The following is a 22315-nucleotide window of genomic DNA, read 5'->3' as shown; positions in this document are numbered from 1 at the left end:
GCTCCTATTGGCTGGAAACTGGCCAATGGGAGCCGAGAGATTTTGCTGGGGAGTGGAGGCAACACATGAAGCCTCCCACCTCCTTCCCCAGAGTCCAGAGCAGAGAGCAGCTGTTCAAAGTGGCGTGAGTTGCTCTGTGCCTAAGGATCCCAACGAGGGGGCAGCAGGCTGGAAATGGCCCCTGGGCACATCTTGCCCACCCCTGCGCAAAATTCTCCTCATCATTAAGAAAAGTTATATCCAGAAAACATTGAAATACATTCATGTTTCTTATGGGTGGACTGAATGGCGAATAAATAAATAACTTGTCCCATACAATAGACATAGTTTCAAAAATAATTTCATATTGTACTAAAGCCTGGTTCATTGCTCAGTTATTCTTGCTACATTCTTCATGTTTTCATTTCATTGCACGATGGTCATTTTGAAAGAAATCTGATGAAACTGGGACAGTGACCATGTTTTTCTTTCACTATTACTCTTTGGTCCATCTAATTAAGATGTTCCCATTAACTTTAATTTGATACAATCCTAACTACATGTGTGCATTGAATCTTATCCTTGTGTTTGAATTCTATGCTACAGAACATTTTTTTCTTGCATAGCGCCGTCCATCCAGTTGTGAATGTAACTAAAAATGACAAGATCTTTATTTTTTCTACTTTTTCTTTTGAGTTCTGCAAACAGCAGTGTCTGCCTGTGCCTTGCACAGGGCCAAGACTCTACATTGAGAGATCTTTCATTGGCACTAGTCCATTCAAAAGATATTCAATATTTAACCACTTTACTGCTGCCTAGTATATCAGTCGTGTTGCTTTGCATTGGGCAAAATGTACTTTTAGTATTAACAAATGCTAGTTCGTGATGTTCCATAGAGATTTCAAGGCAACACTATATCAAAGAATGCATTAACAGTCCTGAAGCTACAGCCTCGTCAGCAGTGAAATGATTAAGGAATATGCAAGGAGAAATACATCTAAAAGTAACAACTGAGAAGAGATTTTAAGAACACTGATCATGAACTCTTCTAAAACCTAACAAACGTAGTAGCCAATTTTATTTACTGTGAAATTTTTTGATGACGAGTCAGTCCAGAACTAGATTCCATCATGAAACCATAAAGTGTAACTTTCATCTGACAAGCATTACTCAGATGTCAGCAGGAAAACATTTGACTACATAACGTCTCTTTAGGAGATTAATTTGGTGATAAGAGACAAGAATATTTTTCTTTCATTTTAAAACTACAATAGCTAATGATGTCATGTTTTCCAATCTATTCAAACCATATTGTCAAAGAGAGTTCTTCGTTCATTGCTGTCAAAACTTACAGGCAGATGTCCACCAGCTGATCCAGTTGAGGACAGCTGCATTCATACATGTCCCTGCAGCTGATATGACTTTGGTTCATTAATTCTCCCAGCAGCTGGATTGCACTGGCAGGTGCCTCACTGCATATCTTTTGAAATTCCAGCACTCTGGCAGCTTCGCTATACACATGCTTAGAACGCTGATACAATTTAAAGGTGGTAACTAAAATGAAGTGAAAATATTGTATTATTACATATTCTATTAATCACCATTATTTTAACAGGTACCTAACTGAAAAAGAAAAAAATGGAAACTTACAATATGTACATTTATTTCTGTATTTTTGACTTGTTAGATTGCTTCTCAGTCAAAAGATATTTTTGCTATAATCAACGCTTCATTTTAAAAACTCTGCTTTGATACTGTTTTCAGACTAAAGTGTTTATTATCATTTTAGTTTTGATGCTTTTATGTATGGTCTAGAAAGAATATCCCCCAAAAATTACAAGGTGGATGAAGCAATAGACAACTCTTCATGCAAACAGTGTACAAGGTGCTTTTACACCACATAATAAAGATTAAAGTTGTAACCAAAGGAAAAACTCAGTTGTGGGTTTTGAAAGACTGATACCCAGTAGAGTCCAAAGTTGGAGTTGAGGTGACCTCTCATAATCCTTATATAGGGTTGCCAGGTGTCTGGTTTTGAACCAGACAGTCCAGTATTTGAGCTTTCTGTTCGGGAAACATATCTGAGAAAATATAAATGTCCAGTATTTTCTAAATAAGATGTAATATAGATTGTGATGTAATGCTAAGAGTATCCGGTATTTTTGTTGAAACCATCTGGAAACCCTATCCTTATAGTTTGCATGTAGGAACATTTATTTTTTTCATATGTCTTATCTGTAATGCTTTCACCACAGGAATACAAGTGCTTGCTTAGAGCAGTGTGGTAATTTATAACTGGTGGACATTACATTGTTCATTGCTTCTGGAGAGAAAGCAAAGCACAGCTGCTGGCCTGTTAGGAAGTCAGGCTTGCTGGGAACCTCACAGTGTAGGAAGGGAACTATGGGGCCATTCAGGGGGTAGAGAGATGTGGCCTCTCTACCCAAAAGAGGTCATGGCTGAAAAGCCAGGAATCTCCTTCTGTATTAGGGTATGTCTACACTACCCTCCTAGTTCGAACTAGGAGGGTAATGTAGGCATACCGCACTTGCAAATGAAGCCCGGGATTTGAATTTCCCGGGCTTCATTTGCATAAGCGGGGAGCCGCCATTTTTAAATCCTCGCTGGTTCGAACCCCGTGTAGCGCGGCTACACGGGGGTCGAACTAGGTAGTTCGGACTAGGTTCCTATTCCGAACTACCGTTACTCCTCGTGAAATGAGGTGTACCGGTAGTTCGGAATAGGCACCCTAGTCCAAACTACCTAGTTCGAGCCCCGTGTAGCCGCGCTACACGGGGTTCGAACCAGCGGGGATTTAAAAATGGCGGCTCCCCGCTTATGCAAATGAAGCCCAGGAAATTCAAATCCCGGGCTTCATTTGCAAGTGCGGTATGCCTACATTACCCCGCTAGTTCGAACTAGCGGGGTAGTGTAGACATACCCTTAGAGAGTCTGAAATTGTCAGATCCATCTCCAAAGTAAAGGGGAAATTTTCCCAGTTGGCATTTTATTCATTGTACTGTGAGTTATGAATGCTCTTAGCTGTGTCTCTGGGGGAAAAAAACCTGTTTTCAAGAACTCAGACCCTCTCTAAGGAAGAAGTCTCATAAAAGCACTAAAAATCACAGTGCACAAAGTTCTCTTTATTGTATAGGAGACTATCCCGATCTAGGTGTATCCTGACACTGTCAAGTCATCTTGGATCATGAAGGCTCAATGTATCTAGCTCATTTCTAAGGCATTCAGATCCACTGATGGATGTTAAATCTTAGTCTGTCTTTTTGGCATGGGAGGAATGTTCAAAGCCAGGGTCTTCACCAGTTCCATTAGGGAAATCAATTTAGAGGCCAACTCAAACTTAGAATGAAGAAAGGTCTCTCAGGATGGGTTCTTAGATCCAGGCAATCTGCAGATTCACCTCCAATACAGCAGAACTCCCTGGCTCATGCCTCCAGATCTACCTCCAAATCTGAGACTGTGAGGGTGATAAATGTCTCCAGACAGTGTTTTCCCTGTGTTAAAACCAGGCATAGTGTACTGGTATTCCACACTTAGCTCGATAACATGTCCTGTCACTACCTGTAACATCAGCAATATCTATCTAATTCCTTATTTGGAATAAAAAAATCAGCCGACATAAATTAGAATTTCAATGTATAGTTGCTGGAAATGTAGTTCTGAGCCAGATGATAGCAAATGGGCTCAAATGATGTGATAAGTGGAACAAATTTTTTCCATTAGAATCATAGAATCCCAGGGCTGGAAGAGACCTCAGGAGGTCATCGAGTCTAGCCCCATGCTCAAAGCAGGACCAACCGCAACTAAATCATCCCAGCCAGGGCTTTGTCAAGTGGAGACTTAAAAACTTCTAGGGATGGAGATTCCACCACTGCCCTAGGGAACCCATTCCAGTGCTTCCCCACCCTCCCATTTAAACAGTTTTTTCTCATATCTAACCTAGACCTTCCACACTGTAACTTGAGACCATTGCTCCTTGTTCTGCCATCTGTCACTACTAAAAGCAGCCTCTCTTCTTCCTCTTTGGAACCTCCCTTCAGGAAGTTGAAGGCTGCTCTCAAATCCCCCCTCACTCTTCACTTCTGCAGACTCAATAAGTGCAAATCCTTCAGTCTCTTCTTGTAAGTCATGTGCTCCTAATCATTTTTGTTGTCCTCCGCTAGACCCTCTCCAATGCATCGACATTTCTATACTGGGGGGCCCAGAACTGTACACAATACTCCAGATGTGGCCTCACCAGTGCCAAATAAAGGGGAATAATCACTTCTCTAGATCTGCTGGAAATGCTCCTCCTAATGCACCCTAATATGCCATTAGCCTTCTTGGCTACAAGGGCACACTGTTGACTCATATCCAGCTTCTCATCCACCGTAATCCCCAAGTCCTTTTCTGCTGAGATACTACTTAGCCAGTCGGTCCCCCGCCTGTAACAATGCTTGGGACTCTTCCATCCCAAGTGCAGGACTCTGCACTTTGTACTTGTTGAACCACATCAGATTTCTTTTGGCCCAGTCCTCCAATATGTCTAGGTCACTCTGGACCTTATCCCTACCCTCCAACATATCTCCCTCTCCCCCTAGCTTAGTGTCATCCGCAAACTTGCTGAGGGTGCAATCCATCCCCTCATCCAGGTCATTAATAAAGATGTTGAACAAAACCAGCTCTAGAACCGATCCTTGGGGCACTCCCCTTGAAACCAACCAACAACCAGACATCGAGCCGTTTATCACTACCCGTTGGGCCCGACAATCTAACCAGCTTTCTATCCATTTTACATTCCATTTATCCAATTCATACTTCCTTAACTTGCTGGCAAGAATATCGTGGGAGGCCGTATCAAAAGCTTTGCTAAAGTCGAGGTATATCACATCCACTGACTTCCCCTTGTCCCCAGAGCCAGATACCTCATCATAGAAGCTAATCAGATTAGTCTTGCCCTTGGTGAATCCATGTTCACCATGTTAACTATTCCTGATCACTTTCCCCTATTCTAAGTGCTCCAAAATGGATTCCTTGAGGAGCCCCTCCAGGATTTTTCTTGGGACTGAGGTACGGCTGACTGGTCTGTAGTTCCCTGGATTGTCCTTCTTCCCTTTTTTAAAGATGGGCACTACATTTGCCTTTTTCCAATCATCCAGGATCTCTCCCAATCTCCATGAATTTTCAGAGATAATGGCCAAAGGCTCTGCAATGACATTTGCCAACTCCCTCAGTGCCCTCGGATGCATTAAATCCAGCCCCATGGATTTGTGTATATTTAGTTTTTCTAAATAGTTCTTAACCTGTTCTTTCTCCACCGGGGGCTGCCCACCTCCTTCTCACACTTTGTTATCTAGTGCAGTAGGCTAGGAGCCAACCTTGTCTGTGAAGACAGGGGCAAAAAAAGCATTTTCCCACGTCATCTGTCACTAGGTTACCTCCTTCATCCAGTAAGGGCCCCACACCTTCTCTGATAACCCTCTTATTGCTAACATGCCTGTAGAAACCTTTCTTGTTACCCTTCACATTCCTTGCTAGATGCAATTCCAATTACGCTTTCACCTTCCTGATTATTCCCCTGCATTCTCGAGCAATATATTTATACTCCTCCCTAGTTATCTGTCCAAGTTTCCACTTCCTATAATTTTCCTTTTTGTGTTTAAGAGAGCCAAGGATTTCCCTGGTAAGCCAATCTGGTCGCCTACCATATTTGCTTTTCTTACTGTGCATTGGGATCATTGGTGATAATATTCCTTTGTTTAATATATAACTCAAATGCTACCCACTAAAGGTGAATTGAACTTGTCTGCCTTCTGTACACAACGTATTTTTAGACTAGGATTAAAACAAAACAAAAAAGGGAATGACTCAAATGCTCCTTGGAAGCTGAATCTCAGTGAAATGTCACTGAGCAACGGAGGATGCTTAAACAACCATTTCTGATTTACTCGATGCATTCAGAGCTGTGCTTTGCCATATATGTGTCCATCATTTTTGTTGCTTCTGTAGCTGTTTGCAATGTGTGTTGCAGAACTGTGCCTGAATGTTCAGGACTGCCAGGGAAAGACTGCTGGGCATAGAATCCTGAGCATTCCTTTTGTGATGATTTCTCTTTAAATATTCTTTTCTTACGAAACTCTTGTTTTACAGCACGGGGATTTCTAAATGTGCATTCGTTTAGAGCATATCTGAAGTTGCGTGAGAGATTGCCATAGCTCACACTCTCTTGTAAATCACCATTGAACAGTAGTAACCCAAAAAATGAACTGAAAACATGTCTGGTTTCAATTGTAAGGTAAAAGTCTTGCCAAAGGCTGTATTTGATTCAGAGACCACCCTTTGGTAAAATAATGCTTTACTGGCCAGATTACCTTAAAACACTCTGTGGTTGTGTTATGATCATCATGTTATGTATTGGCAACTAGAATGGGTCTTCTAAATGCTGGCTGCTAGTCAGAAAATCTGAAACTATGTCCTTGACAGCATTCTCTCATGTCATGAAGACTCCACAAACTTGACATTTGGTTTGACTATAATCTAATGTTATCCTTTTAAGCAATTATTACATTCAAAATGACAGAAACTGGTTTTGTGTTGTTGTTTTAGACTCCCTTGCAAACATGACTCTTTGCCAAGTGAATATCAGTGAAGAAATGATATCATTAAATGAAAGGGTTCTGGTTTTTACAGTATGGAGATATAACTATAAATCTAGGGAAAACCACAACTGCCATAGATATGACAGAGTATAGCAGCATTCCAATTAAAAAAATTAAGCACTTAATGAAATCTTTTTAAAGTGTTTTCCTCCTACCACCTCCAAATCTGATGCTCTATACAAGAATTAATAACATTTGGGCTTCCAACCATCTCTGTATTCAATGGGTACTACCTCTGTTTTGTACCTCTTATGGGTACTACCTCTGACGTACATAAATCCAGACATATGCTCCAAGTAATGGAGAAAGCTCTTCCATATTAGGGCTATCTCGATACTTGCTGCCATGCAGTCAAATATATCAACAGTAAAACTATGTTTCTAACATCTAGATCTATGTCTGAATTGGAGGCTATCAGCCTTAAGAGAACAATAGTTACCAGTACACAAAGAGAAGATCTGTATTTACAGTCCAAACAACCAAGGAAGCCTAGAGGTGTGCCGGAGATGACTAGCCCAAAATCATTTACTATGTAAAAAACACAACACGTATTTGGCAGGTGACTTTGTATTTCACAAATAAAACAGAATGATCACTGAAGCCTCAACCTGCTCTAGTCAAAGTGACAAAGGTATAAAACTTTCAGATGCATAAAACAAATCTTCTATCTGAGCTAAGAATAGAGTTGTTTTAAAGAGTTATTACAGAGCCATTAAGGCCAAATCCTGCAGTCTCTACACAAGAGCTAGACTCTCGCTGAAGTCAACAGCAGTTTTGTCTGGGTAAGGACTGAGGGCTGCAGCATTCTCTCTCCTATTGGGCTCAGAAGAATGGAAAGGAGCAGCAATTAGGACACTGGGGTATGTTCACACTTCAATTAAAACTGCACCGCTGGCCCATGCCAGTTAACTCAGGCTTATGAGGTCCAGATGTTTGGGCTCAGGCTGCAGTCCAAGCTCTGTGACCTTCTCAGCTCACTGGATCCTACTGCCCAGGCTCCAGTCCAAACTCAAACCTCTAAACTGCAATTAAACAGCCCCACAAGCCTGAATGGGTCCTGAAGCGTCATGGGCTCTGTGCCCCTGGCCTCTAACTCTGCTGCAAAGGGCTTGCCCTTAAATGACTTCTTCAGCACCCTATTCAAATGAGTCTAAAATGTTCATTGCCTACCAACTGCCCTTAGAGGAAACAGTGGAATTTTCCAATGCACCAAGACAGTTTGGGCCATAGCAACAAAATATTAGGACTTAAACTGCCATTAATAAAACCTTGTCTGACATCCACATAAAACTCTTTTAAAAAACAAACAGCAATAGGCCAGAGATTATTAGTCTCAAACAAATGTGGGTTAGTTAAATATAGCAGAGAACTGTGCAACAGTTTGTTTTTTGTAGATGGTTTTAAAATAATTGAACTTTGTGGCTTCCAGTAAGTTGTATTATTTGTTATTACGTCACCTTCAGCGGACTACTTTCTTTGGGGTTTCCTGTACAATTTAACCTTTAGCTATAGACCAATCTCTACTAGGCTATACATTTTGTCAGGTCTCATTGGCATCTGCTTAAATTACATTTCACTGTGTATTAATGAAAACAACATGGCTCAGTTATGAAGATGTAGTGGGGATGCAAGAAATATAGTGGAAGAATTCACCGCCCAAAATCATACAGTGAAAGATTTTACCACTTTTACAAATATGGCATAAACCTTTTTCCATAAGGCGTCCCATTGTTTTCAGTGCAACTATTGGCAGAGAAAGATTCTACTGCATTTGTGTGACTGAATCTGGCCCTTAATTTAATAAAAGAAAATGTTGCCACAGGTTGTTATATTTCATCTAGGCCAGATGATGATTCTCCATCCCCTTACTAATAAAGCTGGGCAGGTTCCCACATAAAGCAACCCCGTCATTCTGATGCAACTACTCCTGTGAGCAACTGCTCATCAATGTGAGTAAACCATTCACAATTCGCTCCTCTTAAAACAGAGCAATTGGATGCTCCTTCCCTGAATACAACCACCAAGTCAAGAGACATTTTAGAGATTATGGCACCTACTGCTTTAATGATGACTCTTTTTACCACAACAATGCCTCTAAAAGTGCTTTTTGTTGCTAAAATGGCCCACTCCATTTTATTCTATTCTAGTCTTCCTTATAAGCTACATGTGCTCTCTGCTATCCTGCTCTATGGGTGCATGCTCTTTGCAACAAAACTCCGGCTACTGCCTGATAAAGAGAGCATATGTGGCAATACATTTAAAAGTCAATTTCCAAAAAATGTGACAAAAAAATTACAATCAGTTCTTGCACTGAGCTCACCACTCCTTTGGACTACTTCACAGCATGAGTGAAAGACTATACAACCCCACTCATTCCAATTGCATTGTGGTTTGAGGCTTATTTTTCAGTAGCAATATTTTTCCCAAATTTAGTTTTCTAAGCAGGGGTTAACCAGCCAAACCCACAGACTAAACAGATGCTTTTAGCTCCCATGGTGATTCTGTTCCCAGGTTTAAAATGTCATAATTAGATTACTGTTTTATGTGTAAAAAGGAAAAATTGGTTTAAGAATATCCCATTTAAAAGGGAGAAACATATTATGGCAAAAAGATGACATTATTTTATAGAAAAATATCCTGCTGCGGTGAGATTTATAAATACACAACCTTCCCACCACCACTGGAGCTTAACTACTTTATGAAGTAATGAAACTATAGTGTACTGCACTTTAGAAAGTGAATAATAAATACTATTTGTTCTGGAGAGGATCCTGGGGCACAAAGCGTAGATCTAGATACAACACTCTCTTAAATTTGGGGTTTCAGAACCAGGATTTTTATTTGGGTTATACAGCAGCTGTGAATGGTGAGTAGGTTTAAAGGTGGCACTAAGCAATTTCAAGTGGGGTGATGTAGTACAGATATTCAAGTGAAGAATCATCAGTTGATTGGCCGGGGGAGCAGGAATCCTTAGTTGATTGGTCAAGATGGATTTTCACGGTCCTTGTGGTGCCAAACAGTGCAAAGAAGCCAGAACAGAAGCCAGGATCTGGCTCAACAACTACCAACAAAGTTCGAATGTGGTGCTTAGTCGTACAATGCTACACGGTGTTGGTTTGGTCCCACCTCTGATTTGCCCACTAGTTAAGAACGTGTGTTGTAGGCCTAAAAAATTCAGCTACTGACAGGCTTATGTACATCATTGCAAATGCAACTGTAACTATTTTATAGGTCTTGTTACAGAGTGCAGAGATGTTGGTTAAGAAGTTGGCTAGGAAGCCTCACTAAAATGACAATGAGACATCCAATTGGAGAGAATGGGAATGTATAATATGAATAGAAGGAAAGAGGTGGACCTGACTGAAATGTATCTGATAACAGACAATACTGTATAGTGAGAAGTGTGCGTGTATTATTCCTTTCTGATTGCCTAAAAGCAAATAGCTCAGCTGGAATCTGTAGCATCCCTCTTCTGCGCTGTAATCCCAGGCTTCCTCAAGTGCGATGAAGATGAAGGTGAAGCTTTGAGTCACAAATGCAACATTTTATTTCTCCTTTCCTAACCCATAAGAATCTGCGAAGGTTCTTATACAGGATGCCATGGGAGCTCAAGGCATACTACTAACAGCCCTAGCCTGGGGTGGGGGCAGAAGTGGAAACTGTCACAAATTTATGCTCTGCTACAAAGGAAAAATCAGCATCTAGCAAATAATTTAACATATTCTCTCCAACATTTTTGCTTTTGTTTGCTGTATTTTTCACAGAATTGTAATGACAAAGCCTGGTTTATTTATCAGTATTTTCTTCTTTCACGTCAAGAAAGTATGTTCTGTCATTAGGAGACAGTGTAAAATACAGCAAACTAAAGCAAGAAGATTTTTGCTGAAGAAGCTGTAGTTTTCCAAAACCAACATGAAGTGTAATTTGTTTGGTGCATAACAAAAACAAACAGTGGATTTGATTTCTTCACTCTGGGTCTGTCTTATTTCTCTCTGTGTCTACTTTTACAGGAATCTGTTGTTTAGTTTTATCTTGTACAAATGCAAACAGACTTCTGCACAAGCCATTTTAATTGGCTTTATCAAACAAGATCATGGTCACGCAAATTTTAAGAGATTTTGTTTGGTGAACATCTGCAAACACTAGACAGAGCTACAGTATAACATTTCCTTGGACTTTCTTCTATTGCTTTTATGTCAAAATTTTTCATCCAGACTGTTTTTTTTAGTGAAAATAACAATCCATATAAACAGTTCAACTTTACTGAGCTTTAAATGTTAGCTTTTAAAACCAGAGATATGCAAAATAGTCATATTTGTGAGTTACTATTCATATAATGTTTCATATTGGGGGAACAGAGGAGGGGATAGTATAGGAAACTAAGAGCCCTAGTGATTTCCCATGAAAAAGGAAGTGTGGGGGATAAGATGAGAGGTTATTTATACCCTGCGATATCTAAGAGCACATAGTTCATGTTATATTTGTGTTAGAGAGCTACACACTTTAGTATACTCTCTATATAATGCACACAAGTATTGTACAACATTCCGCAGAGGTGTGGGGCCCGATCCAGGTCTCTGAATACATACTGGCACCTCTCCAGCATTGCAACGGAGCAGACAGCTGTCCTAACTGCATAGCTTAGGATTTTCCTTATGTCAGGAGCATTTTGGGATAGCATAAAACTGGAACAGCTGACTCTGCACCACCTGCTCCCTCGTCCCTCTATATGAGGTGCTCCAGGACAAGCCAGGGTACGAAGGAGGCCAAGGGGGTATTCTGGCCTCCCCACAGTGACATGCGAGGGAAGCCAGACATGCTGGGAGGAATGGAGAAAAGGAGCAGGAAGGGAAAGGGTTGAAATAGTCACAGGAGAGTGTTCAGGAAGGCTTGGCTCTTGGTGTTCTGTGACAGGCACATTACATCCTGTGCCTTTTACTCATTCCTTTGAAGAAGACATTTACCTTAGGGATGTTAAATATCGGTTAATTTAATAGCCAAGGAGCCACCTGCCACTCCACATTGTTACCACTCCTGCAGCTCTGCATTTAAAGTGTATTAGGAGCCAGACGGGCATGCAGCCCAGTTCAGGTCCAGCCCGCGCCAGGTATGGGAGCTCAGACCCTCCCTCCCCCTGAGATCAGCAGGGTCTAAACTAGCTCCCCTTGTGGAAAGGCTGCCAGTCCTTCTGTGCTGCTGCCTCTGATGAAGGGGTAGGAGCCCCTATGTGGGGGGGGGGGTCTGAGCTCCCAGACCCAGCGCAAGCCGTAACTGAGCCAGGCTGCCTGCCAGGCTCCTAATACACTTTAAATGCAGAGTTGTAATGGGGTTAGGTCCCGGACCCAGCATGAGCCAAGACTGAGCTGGGCTGTCTGCCCAGCTCCCCAATACACTTTCTCAAAGTGGTCCACGAAACCACTTTGAGAAAACTGCTAACTGGCCACACCGGTGTGTTTATTTACCAGCACCTTGGCCACAGAGCCTCGTGGCTCCTATGGGCTCTGGTCTGCCATTTGCAGCCAAGTGGAGCAGCAAGAAGTGGAGTGGGCCGGGCTGCTTCTTCCTACGGCTCCCCTTGGCTGCAAATGGCAAACCAGAGCCAATGGGAGCCGCGAGGCTCCGTGGTTGCGGCACCAGTAAATAAACACACCGGCGTGGCCAGTTAGCAGCTTTCTCAAAGTGGTTTCGTGGACCACTTTGAGAAACACTGCCCTAATGGGAACAAATAGAACTGATATGATATAAGCCCCTTCGCCCTAGAAACCTCCCCACAGGTTCCTGCTGATGAACTCTTTTGGCAAGATGTCCAGGTCCTTTATGTATTATAGGCATTTTACATAACACGAGCTTTTTAAAATAAAAACCACCATCTGATGTACACTCACCATCTTGCGTGTTTTGACTGAGGATCTGAGTGCGGAGCTCCTCAAGGCTAATTCCCAGGCATGTACAAATTTCCTCTGTGCTGTAAGGCTCAGGGTGAAATACCTCCTCGACAACGGTCAGCATTTCCTTCAGGCTAACTCCTAGCTTGGCCTGCACATCTTGGAGCTTCAGCATTGTTTTCCATTCTAGGCCTTTTGACTTAGCGAGAAGCTTACCACAGCAAAAACAAACAGTGACACACATCATAGTTTGAAATTGACATGACATATTTCATAAAGCAAACAGACCTTAGAGAACGGATTTTTTTCAGGAAAAGCCATCAAGCCATTTATCCTTACACAGCAAATAGCCAATATGTTTACACACAGATCTAGTACCAGAACAGGAAGATTTCTGTCAATAACAGCCCAAAAAAATGTAAGCATTTCTTTTATTAAAACATTAGCCTAAATCTCTTAGGGTATGTCTACACTGCATCCCTAGTTCGAACTAGGGATGCAAATGGAGACAATCGAAGTAGTTAATGAAGCGGGGATTTAAATATCCCGCGCTCCATTAACATGATCTCGCCGGCGCACTAGTTCGAATCACAGCTGATTCGAACCAGGAAGTGCGCGCCGGGACGCGTTAGTTCGGACTAAAGCCCTTAGTCCGAACTAATGTTACTCCTCAAAAAATGAGGAGTAACATTTTGAGGAGTAACATTAGTTCGGACTAAGGGCTTTAGTCCGAACTAATGCGTCCCGGCGCGCACTTCCTGGTTCGAATCAGCTGTGATTCGAACTAGCGCGCCAACGAGATCATGTTAATGGAGCGCGGGATATTTAAATCCCCGCTTCATTAACTACTTCGATTGTCTCCATTTGCACCCCTAGTTCGAACTAGGGATGCAGTGTAGACGTACCCTTACTGACATTACATACCGTATTTTCCGGCGTATAAGGCTACTGGGCGTATAAGACGACCCCCTAATTTTTTAGTTAAAAGATAGGGTTTCGTCTTATACCCCAGCGCCCCTCCACCTCCCCGGTTTTGCTCCCGGTGTCCCTGGTCTGCTGGAGACGGTCCCCAGCAGACCAGAGGCACCGGGAGCAAAGCTGAAGCGGCGGCGGGGTGTCGCGCTTCTGAGGCTTTGCTCCGGCTTCCCCCGAGGCTTTGCAAAGCCGTGGAGGGGCCCCGCCGCCGGCTTCCCCCAAGGCTTTGCAAAGCCACAAAGCTGTATACCCGGCGTATAAGACGACCCCCGATTTTTGGGGGATGTTTTTTAACATCAAAAGTCGTCTTATACGCCAGAAAATACGGTATATCTAGTCAAATCAATGATCTCTTGTTTTCCACAAGCTATCCCCTCCAACTATTATTCATTTTATAAAACCAATTTTAGACATTTGTTCTTACACATTCCCCAGCACAATTCTAGAAGGTCAAAGGAGGACTTGCTGTTATCTGTCTTTGATCGAATAGTGACCACTCAGCCTGATTGGTGGTATTTAATAAACCCAAATTTCTGAAGTTGTTGTGATACTTTCTTCTAAGCGTGCTGGAGAGCTGAATTTCATGGTAAGGTTGGTGCTGGACCCCTAATTGCAAGCTTGATGACTTTCTAGTGTATATTATTTTTATAACTGCAGCATTCTACAGGTTGAACCCCTACAGTCTGGCACCCTAGACCATGCCAAACCAGACAATTTGCCAGACCATTAGAGGTCAATATTGTCTGGCAGCTTCCACTGCTTACTGGGCTCTTAGAAGACATTTAGTGGTAAATTAGAGCTAAATAACAGCACAGAATACTGAGAGCCAGGACTGTTGGCTATAAACAAACTTTAAGGGACAGCGGAAAACTTGCCCATGCCCATGATTAGTGGACACTGGCTAACTAACATTATGCTGGACCAGAGTGCACCAGACTAGAGAGGTTCAACCTGTATTCTCATTCATTTTAAAAGGGAGTCTCAACCTTAACAGTACAAGGAAGATTTTTCTGGAGTCATTTATACAGGCGTGTTATATTAAATTGAGACTGTGTTCTGCACTCAAGTGTGTTGATTTGAGTGGGGCGAGGATTTCCTCTTTTTCTTTTCAAAAAACACTGGTCTGAAGTTAAAATTGTTTGAAAGCATAAAGGCCTCAATACCGCAGATCATCTCTTTTCAGGAAAGCACTTCAGTGGGACTAACTTTCAGGTTAGTGGGACTTAAGTACATGCTGAAAGTTAAGTATTTGCTTTGTGTAATTGGGGACTATATTGGGACTTTTCCAAGAACTGGTGGATTCTTTTTCACACAGATTTCTGCAGTCAGTTAGAATCATAGAATACTAGGACTGGAAGGGACCTGCCCTCATGGCAGGACCAAATACTGTCGAGACCAACCCTGATAGACATTTATCTAACCTACTCTTAAATATTTCCAGAGATGGGGATTCCACAACCTCCCTGGGCAATTTATTCCAGTGTCTGACTACCCCGACAGTTAGGAACTTTTTCCTAATGTCCAACCTAAACTTCTCTTGCTGCAGTTTAAGCCCATTGCTTCTTGTTCTATCCTCAGAGGCCAAGATGAACAAGTTTTCTCCCTCCTCCTCATGACACCCTTTTAGATACCTGAAAATTGCTATCATGTCCCCCCTCAGTCTTCTCTTTTCTAAACTAAACAAACCCAATTCTTTCAGCCTTCCTTCATAGGTCATGTTCTATAGACCTTTAATTATTCTTGTTGCTCTTCTCTGGACCCTCTCCAATTTCTCCGCATCTTTCTTGAAATGCGGTGCCCAGAACTGGACACAACTGAGGCCTAACCAGCGCAGAGTAGAGCGGAAGAATGACTTCTCGTGTCTTGCTCACAACACACCTGTTAATGTTAGAGCAAGACACTGGTGGTTTTCTTTCCTTTGTCATGCTGGGAGCTGAACATGTGAGCCTGTTCAGGAGAAGGTGGACTGATGTAGGACGTAGCTTAGGAAAGAATCAAAGGCCTGACAAGGCAGAAATTAAGGCTACATCTACATTGCACCCTTTTGCGCAACAACATATGGAAATGAGGTATGGCAATGAATATCACTGTGCCTCATTTACATACTTAATGAGCCGTCATTTTGCGCAAGAGGCTTTTGCACAAGAAGGAGCAGTCTATACTTGCTTGTGCAAGAGCTATTCTGCCTGAAAATAAGGAGTGTAGATTGCTCCTTCTTGTGCAAAATGGTGGCTCATTAAGTATGCAAATGAGGCAGGATGATATTCATCGCCGCACCTCATTTGCATATGTTCTTGCACAAGACTGGGCAGTGTAGATGTAGCCTTTAGAGTCTTGCTGAGGAGATCCCAGGCACAAGGACTGGAAGGACTAGTGACCTGAGCCTGGCCTAATGATCCGATGTGAAGTTGTGGGACTGCTGAGTTACCCTTATATTACCAGTGGAAAAGGATGAGGCTAAATATGATCCAGCTGGAAGTCCCACTCACAAGATGAATGGATGATCAGAAGAAATATGAAGAAAAAAACCCTACAATACTACACACAGCCATATGGCACAATGTCAGCTGATGAGTCACTGTCACCATGAATAATATTTCCTTCACATATTTAACTTTAAACTTTCATAGCTTTAATAGTTGCCTGTAAAAGTGATTTGAGCTTCAGCTTAACGGTGCTGAAGAGATGCAAAACATTATTATATTGCACTAACGATCAGTAGGTATCATCAGAAAAACCAGCAAAATCCTTTCTATTATCTGAATACATTATTCACTGTGGCTACGTCTAGACTGGCCCCTATTATGAAATAGCCATGCTAATTTCCAACTTTGGAATAGGGAAATCTGCGGGGGATTTAAATACCCCCTGCGGGATTTAAATAAACATGTCCGCCGCTTTTTTTCCGGCTTGGGGAAAAGCCGGCAAAAAGCGTCTAGACTGGCACGATCCTCCGGAATAAAGCCCTTTTCCGGAGGATCTCTTATTCCTACTTGAAAGTGTTCTTGAAAGTAGGAATAAGAGATCCTCCGGAAAAGGGCTTTATTCCGGAGGATCGCGCCAGTCTAGACGCTTTTTGCCGGCTTTTCCCCAAGCCGGAAAAAAAGCGGTGGACATGTTTATTTAAATCCCGGGGGGGGGGGGGTATTTAAATCCCCCGCGGATTTCCCTATTGCAAAGTTGGAAATTAGCATGGCTATTTCGTAATAGGGGCCAGTCTAGACGTAGCCTGTGTTATTAGTAATTATGCTACTGGTGCATTGCTGCATCCTTCCCAATTCCTTGAAGAGAAGCTACCTTTGGGATGAGCTTATTATTTAGATATTCTCCAGACTAAACATACTGAACAGAAACTGATCACTGCAAAACATTTAGCACCGGGTATCTTTGTGATCATTCAAACGTATGACAATGAAGTTTCTGACCTTTTAAAAAAACCCACCTGATTAACTCAAAATACCACAGACACCAGACCCAGAAAAGAAATAGGGAAAATCCATCTGTAGAATTTACAAGAATACTGACCCCATACTTGGGTGTTTCCTGGCAGTTACACATCAGGTGGAGTAAAGACGTAAGGTATCCTCAAGCTACTTCTTAACTACCGATTTACACCCTCTTTTTCTGGACATTATTGCTCAATATTAGTGTCTTATTAGAACACTATAAATGTATGGCCATCTGTCATGTTCTCCAGCCCCCTAATCATTTTTGTTGCCTTCCGCTGGACTTTCTCCAATGTATGCACATTCTTTCTGTAATGGGGGCCCCAGAATTGGATGCAATACTCCAGAGGTGGCCTCACCAGTGCAGAATAAAGGGGAATAATCACTTCTCTAGATCTGCTGGCATTGCTCCTCCTAATGCATCCCAATATGCCATTAGCCTTCTTGACTACAAGGGCACACTGTTGACTCATATCTAGCTTCTCATCTACTGTAATTCCCAGGTCCTTTTTTTGCTTAGCCAGTTGGTCACCACGCTGTAACAGTGCTTGGGATTCTTCCATTCCAAGTTCAGGAGTCTGCACTTGACCTTGTTGAACATCAGAAGATTTCTTTTGGCCCAATCCTCCAATTTGTCTAGGTCACTCTGGACCCTATCTCTGCCCTCCAGGGTATCTACCTCTCCCCCACCTTAGTGTCATCTGAGAACTTGCTGAGGGAGAAATCCATCCCCTCATCCAAGCCATTAATAAAGATGCTGAACAAAATTGGCCCTGCAACCAACCCGTGGGGTAAGTGTTTACAACATTATTGATAGTTGCTCTACAATCAGGTTTGTCCATGGTTCTGTCTTCAAAGTGATCAATATTTATATCACATAAGTTGAGATTCTCCTTAAGAGTTTCTTTGAAGTGTCTAGAATAGCTGCTCTTCCTGCTCTTTCCAAGTTTCATCTAACCAAAGAGGATTCTTTTTCAGGAATCTGTCATCATCCACTCCAATAACATGACCTATTCATTTCTAAGCTAAGTACATGTGAATATAACTAAACAATTTATATCCCAGTAAATTATGGGAGAAATATACACAATGATTCACAGTGAATATTGGTGTACTTAGCCTTAAATAACAATAATACTATCCTAGTGCTTCATAGTGCCCTCTGAGGGTCCTTTACTACTTCAGAAACATTTATTGATTAGACTTTATAGCTCCCATTAAGGTAGACAGATAAACAGACATTATTAACACCATTTTACAAGTGAAGAGAATAACCTGAAGCACTGTTTCTCAAAGTGAGCCTCAGGCCCATTTTGAGAAAGCCACTGGGCATGGGCCCACTAGCAGCTTTCCCAAAGCAGGCACACGACCCTTTGAGAAACACTGACCTGACCCATAGTACAAAGAAGCAAAGACCTACATTTTTTGCTAATGCTGGGTATCTATCCTGTGACACCTATGGTGGAATTTTCAGAGGCAAGAATTCTGGACCAAAGTTTCTTCCCCAACAAAACGCTTGCCCAGAATAAAGAAACAAAATGGAGTTTCCCAGAGAGTAGTTTCTAAGCATAACAGCTGCTGGGAAGTGGGGAAGATCCAGGCAGGGCTGGAAGTGGGGGGGCTAACCAGACAACTGCCCAGGGTGCCAACCCATGGGGGGGGGTCGCCTGATGGCAGCTGTAAGGGGCGCCACACGCCCAGAGCCGGGGGCAGTGCGGCACCCCTTAGAGCTGCCACTAGGCAGCGCACGGCGCCCCTTAGACCTCCAATCGGGCGCCACGCCAGGGACTACAGTGAGGAGCATAATATAAAAACCTGAATAAAAAGAAAAAGAATGGATGAGTGTTGAAGAAAGGAGAAGGAAAGGCAGCAGGTATTGAGAGAGGTAATCAAGTATTCATTATATCCTGCGCCAATCAAAGCACTTAGGAATATGTTATGCTAGTGTCTCCCCACGCATATAAATGTCTACAATGGAAAGAGTAAGGGAAATGAGATTAGAGCTACAAGAATGAAAGACAAATACTATCACCGAGACACCCATCAATAAGAACAATCTACAAAGTTGTGTTGTGACGCCTAAGCTAATGTTTCATAGATCCGTTAACTTATTAGTTCTGCTGTGTTCATAGTACCTAAAAGACAACCCTGCTTCCTCTCTGCCCACCTTCACCCGTCTATGACTTGTCTTTAAAGGAAACAGGTTTTCTCTGTCTCAACAATTTTTTTATTATGCATGCAACTATCCATCTGGGCAACATGTGCTTAAATTGGGCAGATGTAAATTGTTACTTTCCTTTAAATTGTACATCTGTGTAAAGTATTTTTTTGCAGATTGTGTCATCTCTAACAGGTGGCATAACATCCATCTTTCCCTTCATTCTTTTGCAGTTTGCAACGCAGAACAACTAAGCAAAGCAATTTTAAACACTGGTACAATTCACCTACCTTGCTTAATGAAACAACACTTAAGGCCTTACAAATGGTCTTTTAAAAAATAGGATATATGAATATTCCTGAGCTTTAATTTGAATTAGCTTCCAAAAGAAACAAGGACTACCCAAATTAGCTGAGTTATTTAATTGTCATTCCACTCAAAAGCTATTCATAGAGAGGTACTGATCCTGACTACACTAAAGTCCATGACAATCCATAGCGAAGAAACTGGCCATGACCACTGACATTATTTATTACTGCTGTCTTAAATACATAAAAAATGGTACTTTCCAAACTACACCCTTGGTTTAGCTTCTGCTATCAGCCAATACAGGAAGCTTAAAATGTTTCACTGATTATTAGATTCTCTCTTTTCCTCTTTCAGCATTAACTGTTACAATGCTGGATATTCTTCTCCATATAAATGTCCTTGACATAAAGGGGCAATGAATCCCACCATGTAATTATGTAAACTCTCAGCTGAATTCTCTGAGATACATTTTACTCACAGCAGTATAAATTGGGAGTATGTCCTCTGAGTCAGCCAGGCTACTCCACATTTATGCCAGTGTAATAGTCCCCTTTATTTTTACAACTGACTGAATCCAAACCTCAAATCTGAATACTCCCAAACTCTGTTATTTTCCAATTCGGGTCCAAATTCAAACTTTCCCCAGGCTTGGAGTGTTCAGAGTCAACCTATTTTAGAGACAAGTTTAAGATGTGAATTGGCACCCCAGGCCACAGCCAAATCTGCAGTATTGGTTCAGGCCCATCTTTAAAGTTAATGCAAGTATCTATTTCTAATCAACACTTCCAATAGCATTTTAATGTTTCTACATTGTATCTTTGATTATTGCCATCTGCTTACCCAATAACTGTGTACCTATTACTGAACATACATAACTACCATGCAAATACTTTTGTTTTTCTCCACTGCCTTTTCATTATCAGGATTTCATTAGAAGCCCTCTACTCATATTAACTAAACATATTTTTGTTGAAAAGGAATTAACTTGTTCTCTCCGTCCATGGCTAATAATAATAATAATAATAATAATAAACTCAATACTGCTAAACCACAGACCCTAAAACAGTACAACAAAGGTCTGATCCCAGACGCCTCACACTTCCATTGAACTCTGTGGGAGTTTGCCTTGCAACAGGGTAGAGGGGTCAGGCCCTGAGAAGATAAAAATGCCAGTTAAAGCAGCACCTGACCTGGTGTTAAAGTAAAGCCAAGACTGGTCATGGGTAGAAGAAAGCACATACTTGGATGAAGGTTTCATTAGAGTTTGACAAAAGCCATACAGTACCTTTGTAGCCAGACGACACTCCATCACCCTAATATTGTAATGAGAAGTTGCTGCTTTATTCATTTCAACACAACTGTTGGCAATAACAAAAGCTGCTCCACTTGGAAGTCTCACATCAGTTGCCCTCAGAGGACTGAACTCTATCAGCTTGGCCTAGTAAAAGAAAAATGAATGGTCAATTTTAAATTACTAGCAATGGAGTTAGCTCAATAAATCAAATGCATTTGCCTTTGCAAATTTTTTTCTCTCAAGAACCCACAGACGGTTAATTAAGGAAATTGACATGAAACAGTAAGAAAAGCTATTTAGCTGCAACGATCAAGTTACAAGAAAATCTTAAGCCTCTTCCTGGGAGCTGGAATTTATGGCTTCTCCATTAAAAGTCCTTGTGTTTTCTGTTTCACAGAAGATATCTGCAGGCAAATCTTTTCAAAATAACTTCCTTTTAAAAGGAAGATGGCAGTAGGATTTGGGAAACTGAAATCCCGCTGGAGAGGGCATGGTGGAACCAAAGCATAGGACTATGGCAGTAATAACTGAACCCTATATGTGAGAGCTGGGACCAAACAAAGCCTTACATTTGAACATCCTGCATTCTGGGGTGTTCAAAGTCTTGATCCAGGCCCATCCCCAATAACTACAGTGAGCTACTATTCAATAAAACATCCAGAATGCTCTGAGGGAGCCTGTCATGCAAATCAACTGGCTAGAAATAATGGGCAACCACCTTGTTTTCATACAACAAATTCAGGATCCACTCCAGCGGTGTTTTGTGTGGGAGAGGTTTTTGCACCTGTATGGACCCCATCAGAATCATCAGGGTTCCACAAAGGCACAGCAATCTGCCAAGCATTGCAGGATCACGATGTTATTGTGCAAAATGACATGCCTACAAACTAGATGGTTTTGCACACTTCTGCTGCTTCTGTACGCTGAGCTCACTGCATATACCAGGGACTTCTTAACTCCCCCCATTAGCCCAGAAGGTCCCTAAGGACCCTCTCATCACCCCTCTAATTCAGGGACTTTCTGCAATACTCCACAACCCACAATGCCAGGGGTGTGTTGTGTACTCCAATACTCTCTGCCTCCATACTGGGATCCCCCAGTCACACCCTTATGCCTGGAGTTGTGCACACTCCATTCTACTCGTCCATCGTGCTGGGAATTCTATGTCCTCTCCCCTGCCCCCATTTGCCTTGTGATTGTTTCTGTTTTAGCCTACCAGGGCTTCAAAACCCCATTCATATAGGATTCAGGGGCTAGTGCTTACAGACTGGGAGGGTAGGGGCACTAATGACAAAAGGAGCATGGGACTAGGTATTTTGAAAATTTGTAATTGAATACTTTTGAGCCCATTGCCTCACAGACAGAAACAGAGAAATGCCATTGAGTAGCGTGTAGGACATTACTACATTCAGCCAGTTACTGCCTCACTTTCCCCAGTAATAGAACTGGAATAAAATAATTCCTGGCCTCATAGGCTTGTGGTGAGGTCTGTTATGGATACAGCATGTGGTGCCCTTTGGGAGAATGACTAGGCTATACATTTCAATAACTAAATCATTCAGGCTGTGATGTCATGAAGAGATGAGACGCATGCCTAGCTTTTACTTTTCACT

General features: G+C 42.0%; 1 protein-coding gene across 1 annotated transcript in view; it reads right to left on the bottom strand.

The window, feature by feature from the left end:
- Positions 1-22315, bottom strand: part of GALK2 (galactokinase 2) — a 76819-nt gene that overhangs the window by 4287 nt on the left and 50217 nt on the right. The window contains exons 7-9 of the mRNA XM_075897172.2: positions 20694-20846; positions 12521-12731; positions 1332-1533 (exon numbers count right to left, since the gene is read on the bottom strand). Coding sequence (XP_075753287.1) covers positions 1332-1533; positions 12521-12731; positions 20694-20846 — 566 coding nt within the window. The remainder of the gene's footprint in view (positions 1-1331; positions 1534-12520; positions 12732-20693; positions 20847-22315) is intronic.

The sequence above is a fragment of the Pelodiscus sinensis genome, chromosome 14 (assembly GCF_052426305.1).
Source record: "Pelodiscus sinensis isolate ZL-2025 chromosome 14, ASM5242630v1, whole genome shotgun sequence".
Taxonomy (NCBI): Eukaryota; Metazoa; Chordata; order Testudines; family Trionychidae; genus Pelodiscus; species Pelodiscus sinensis.
This window is presented reverse-complemented; position numbering and strand designations above follow the sequence as displayed.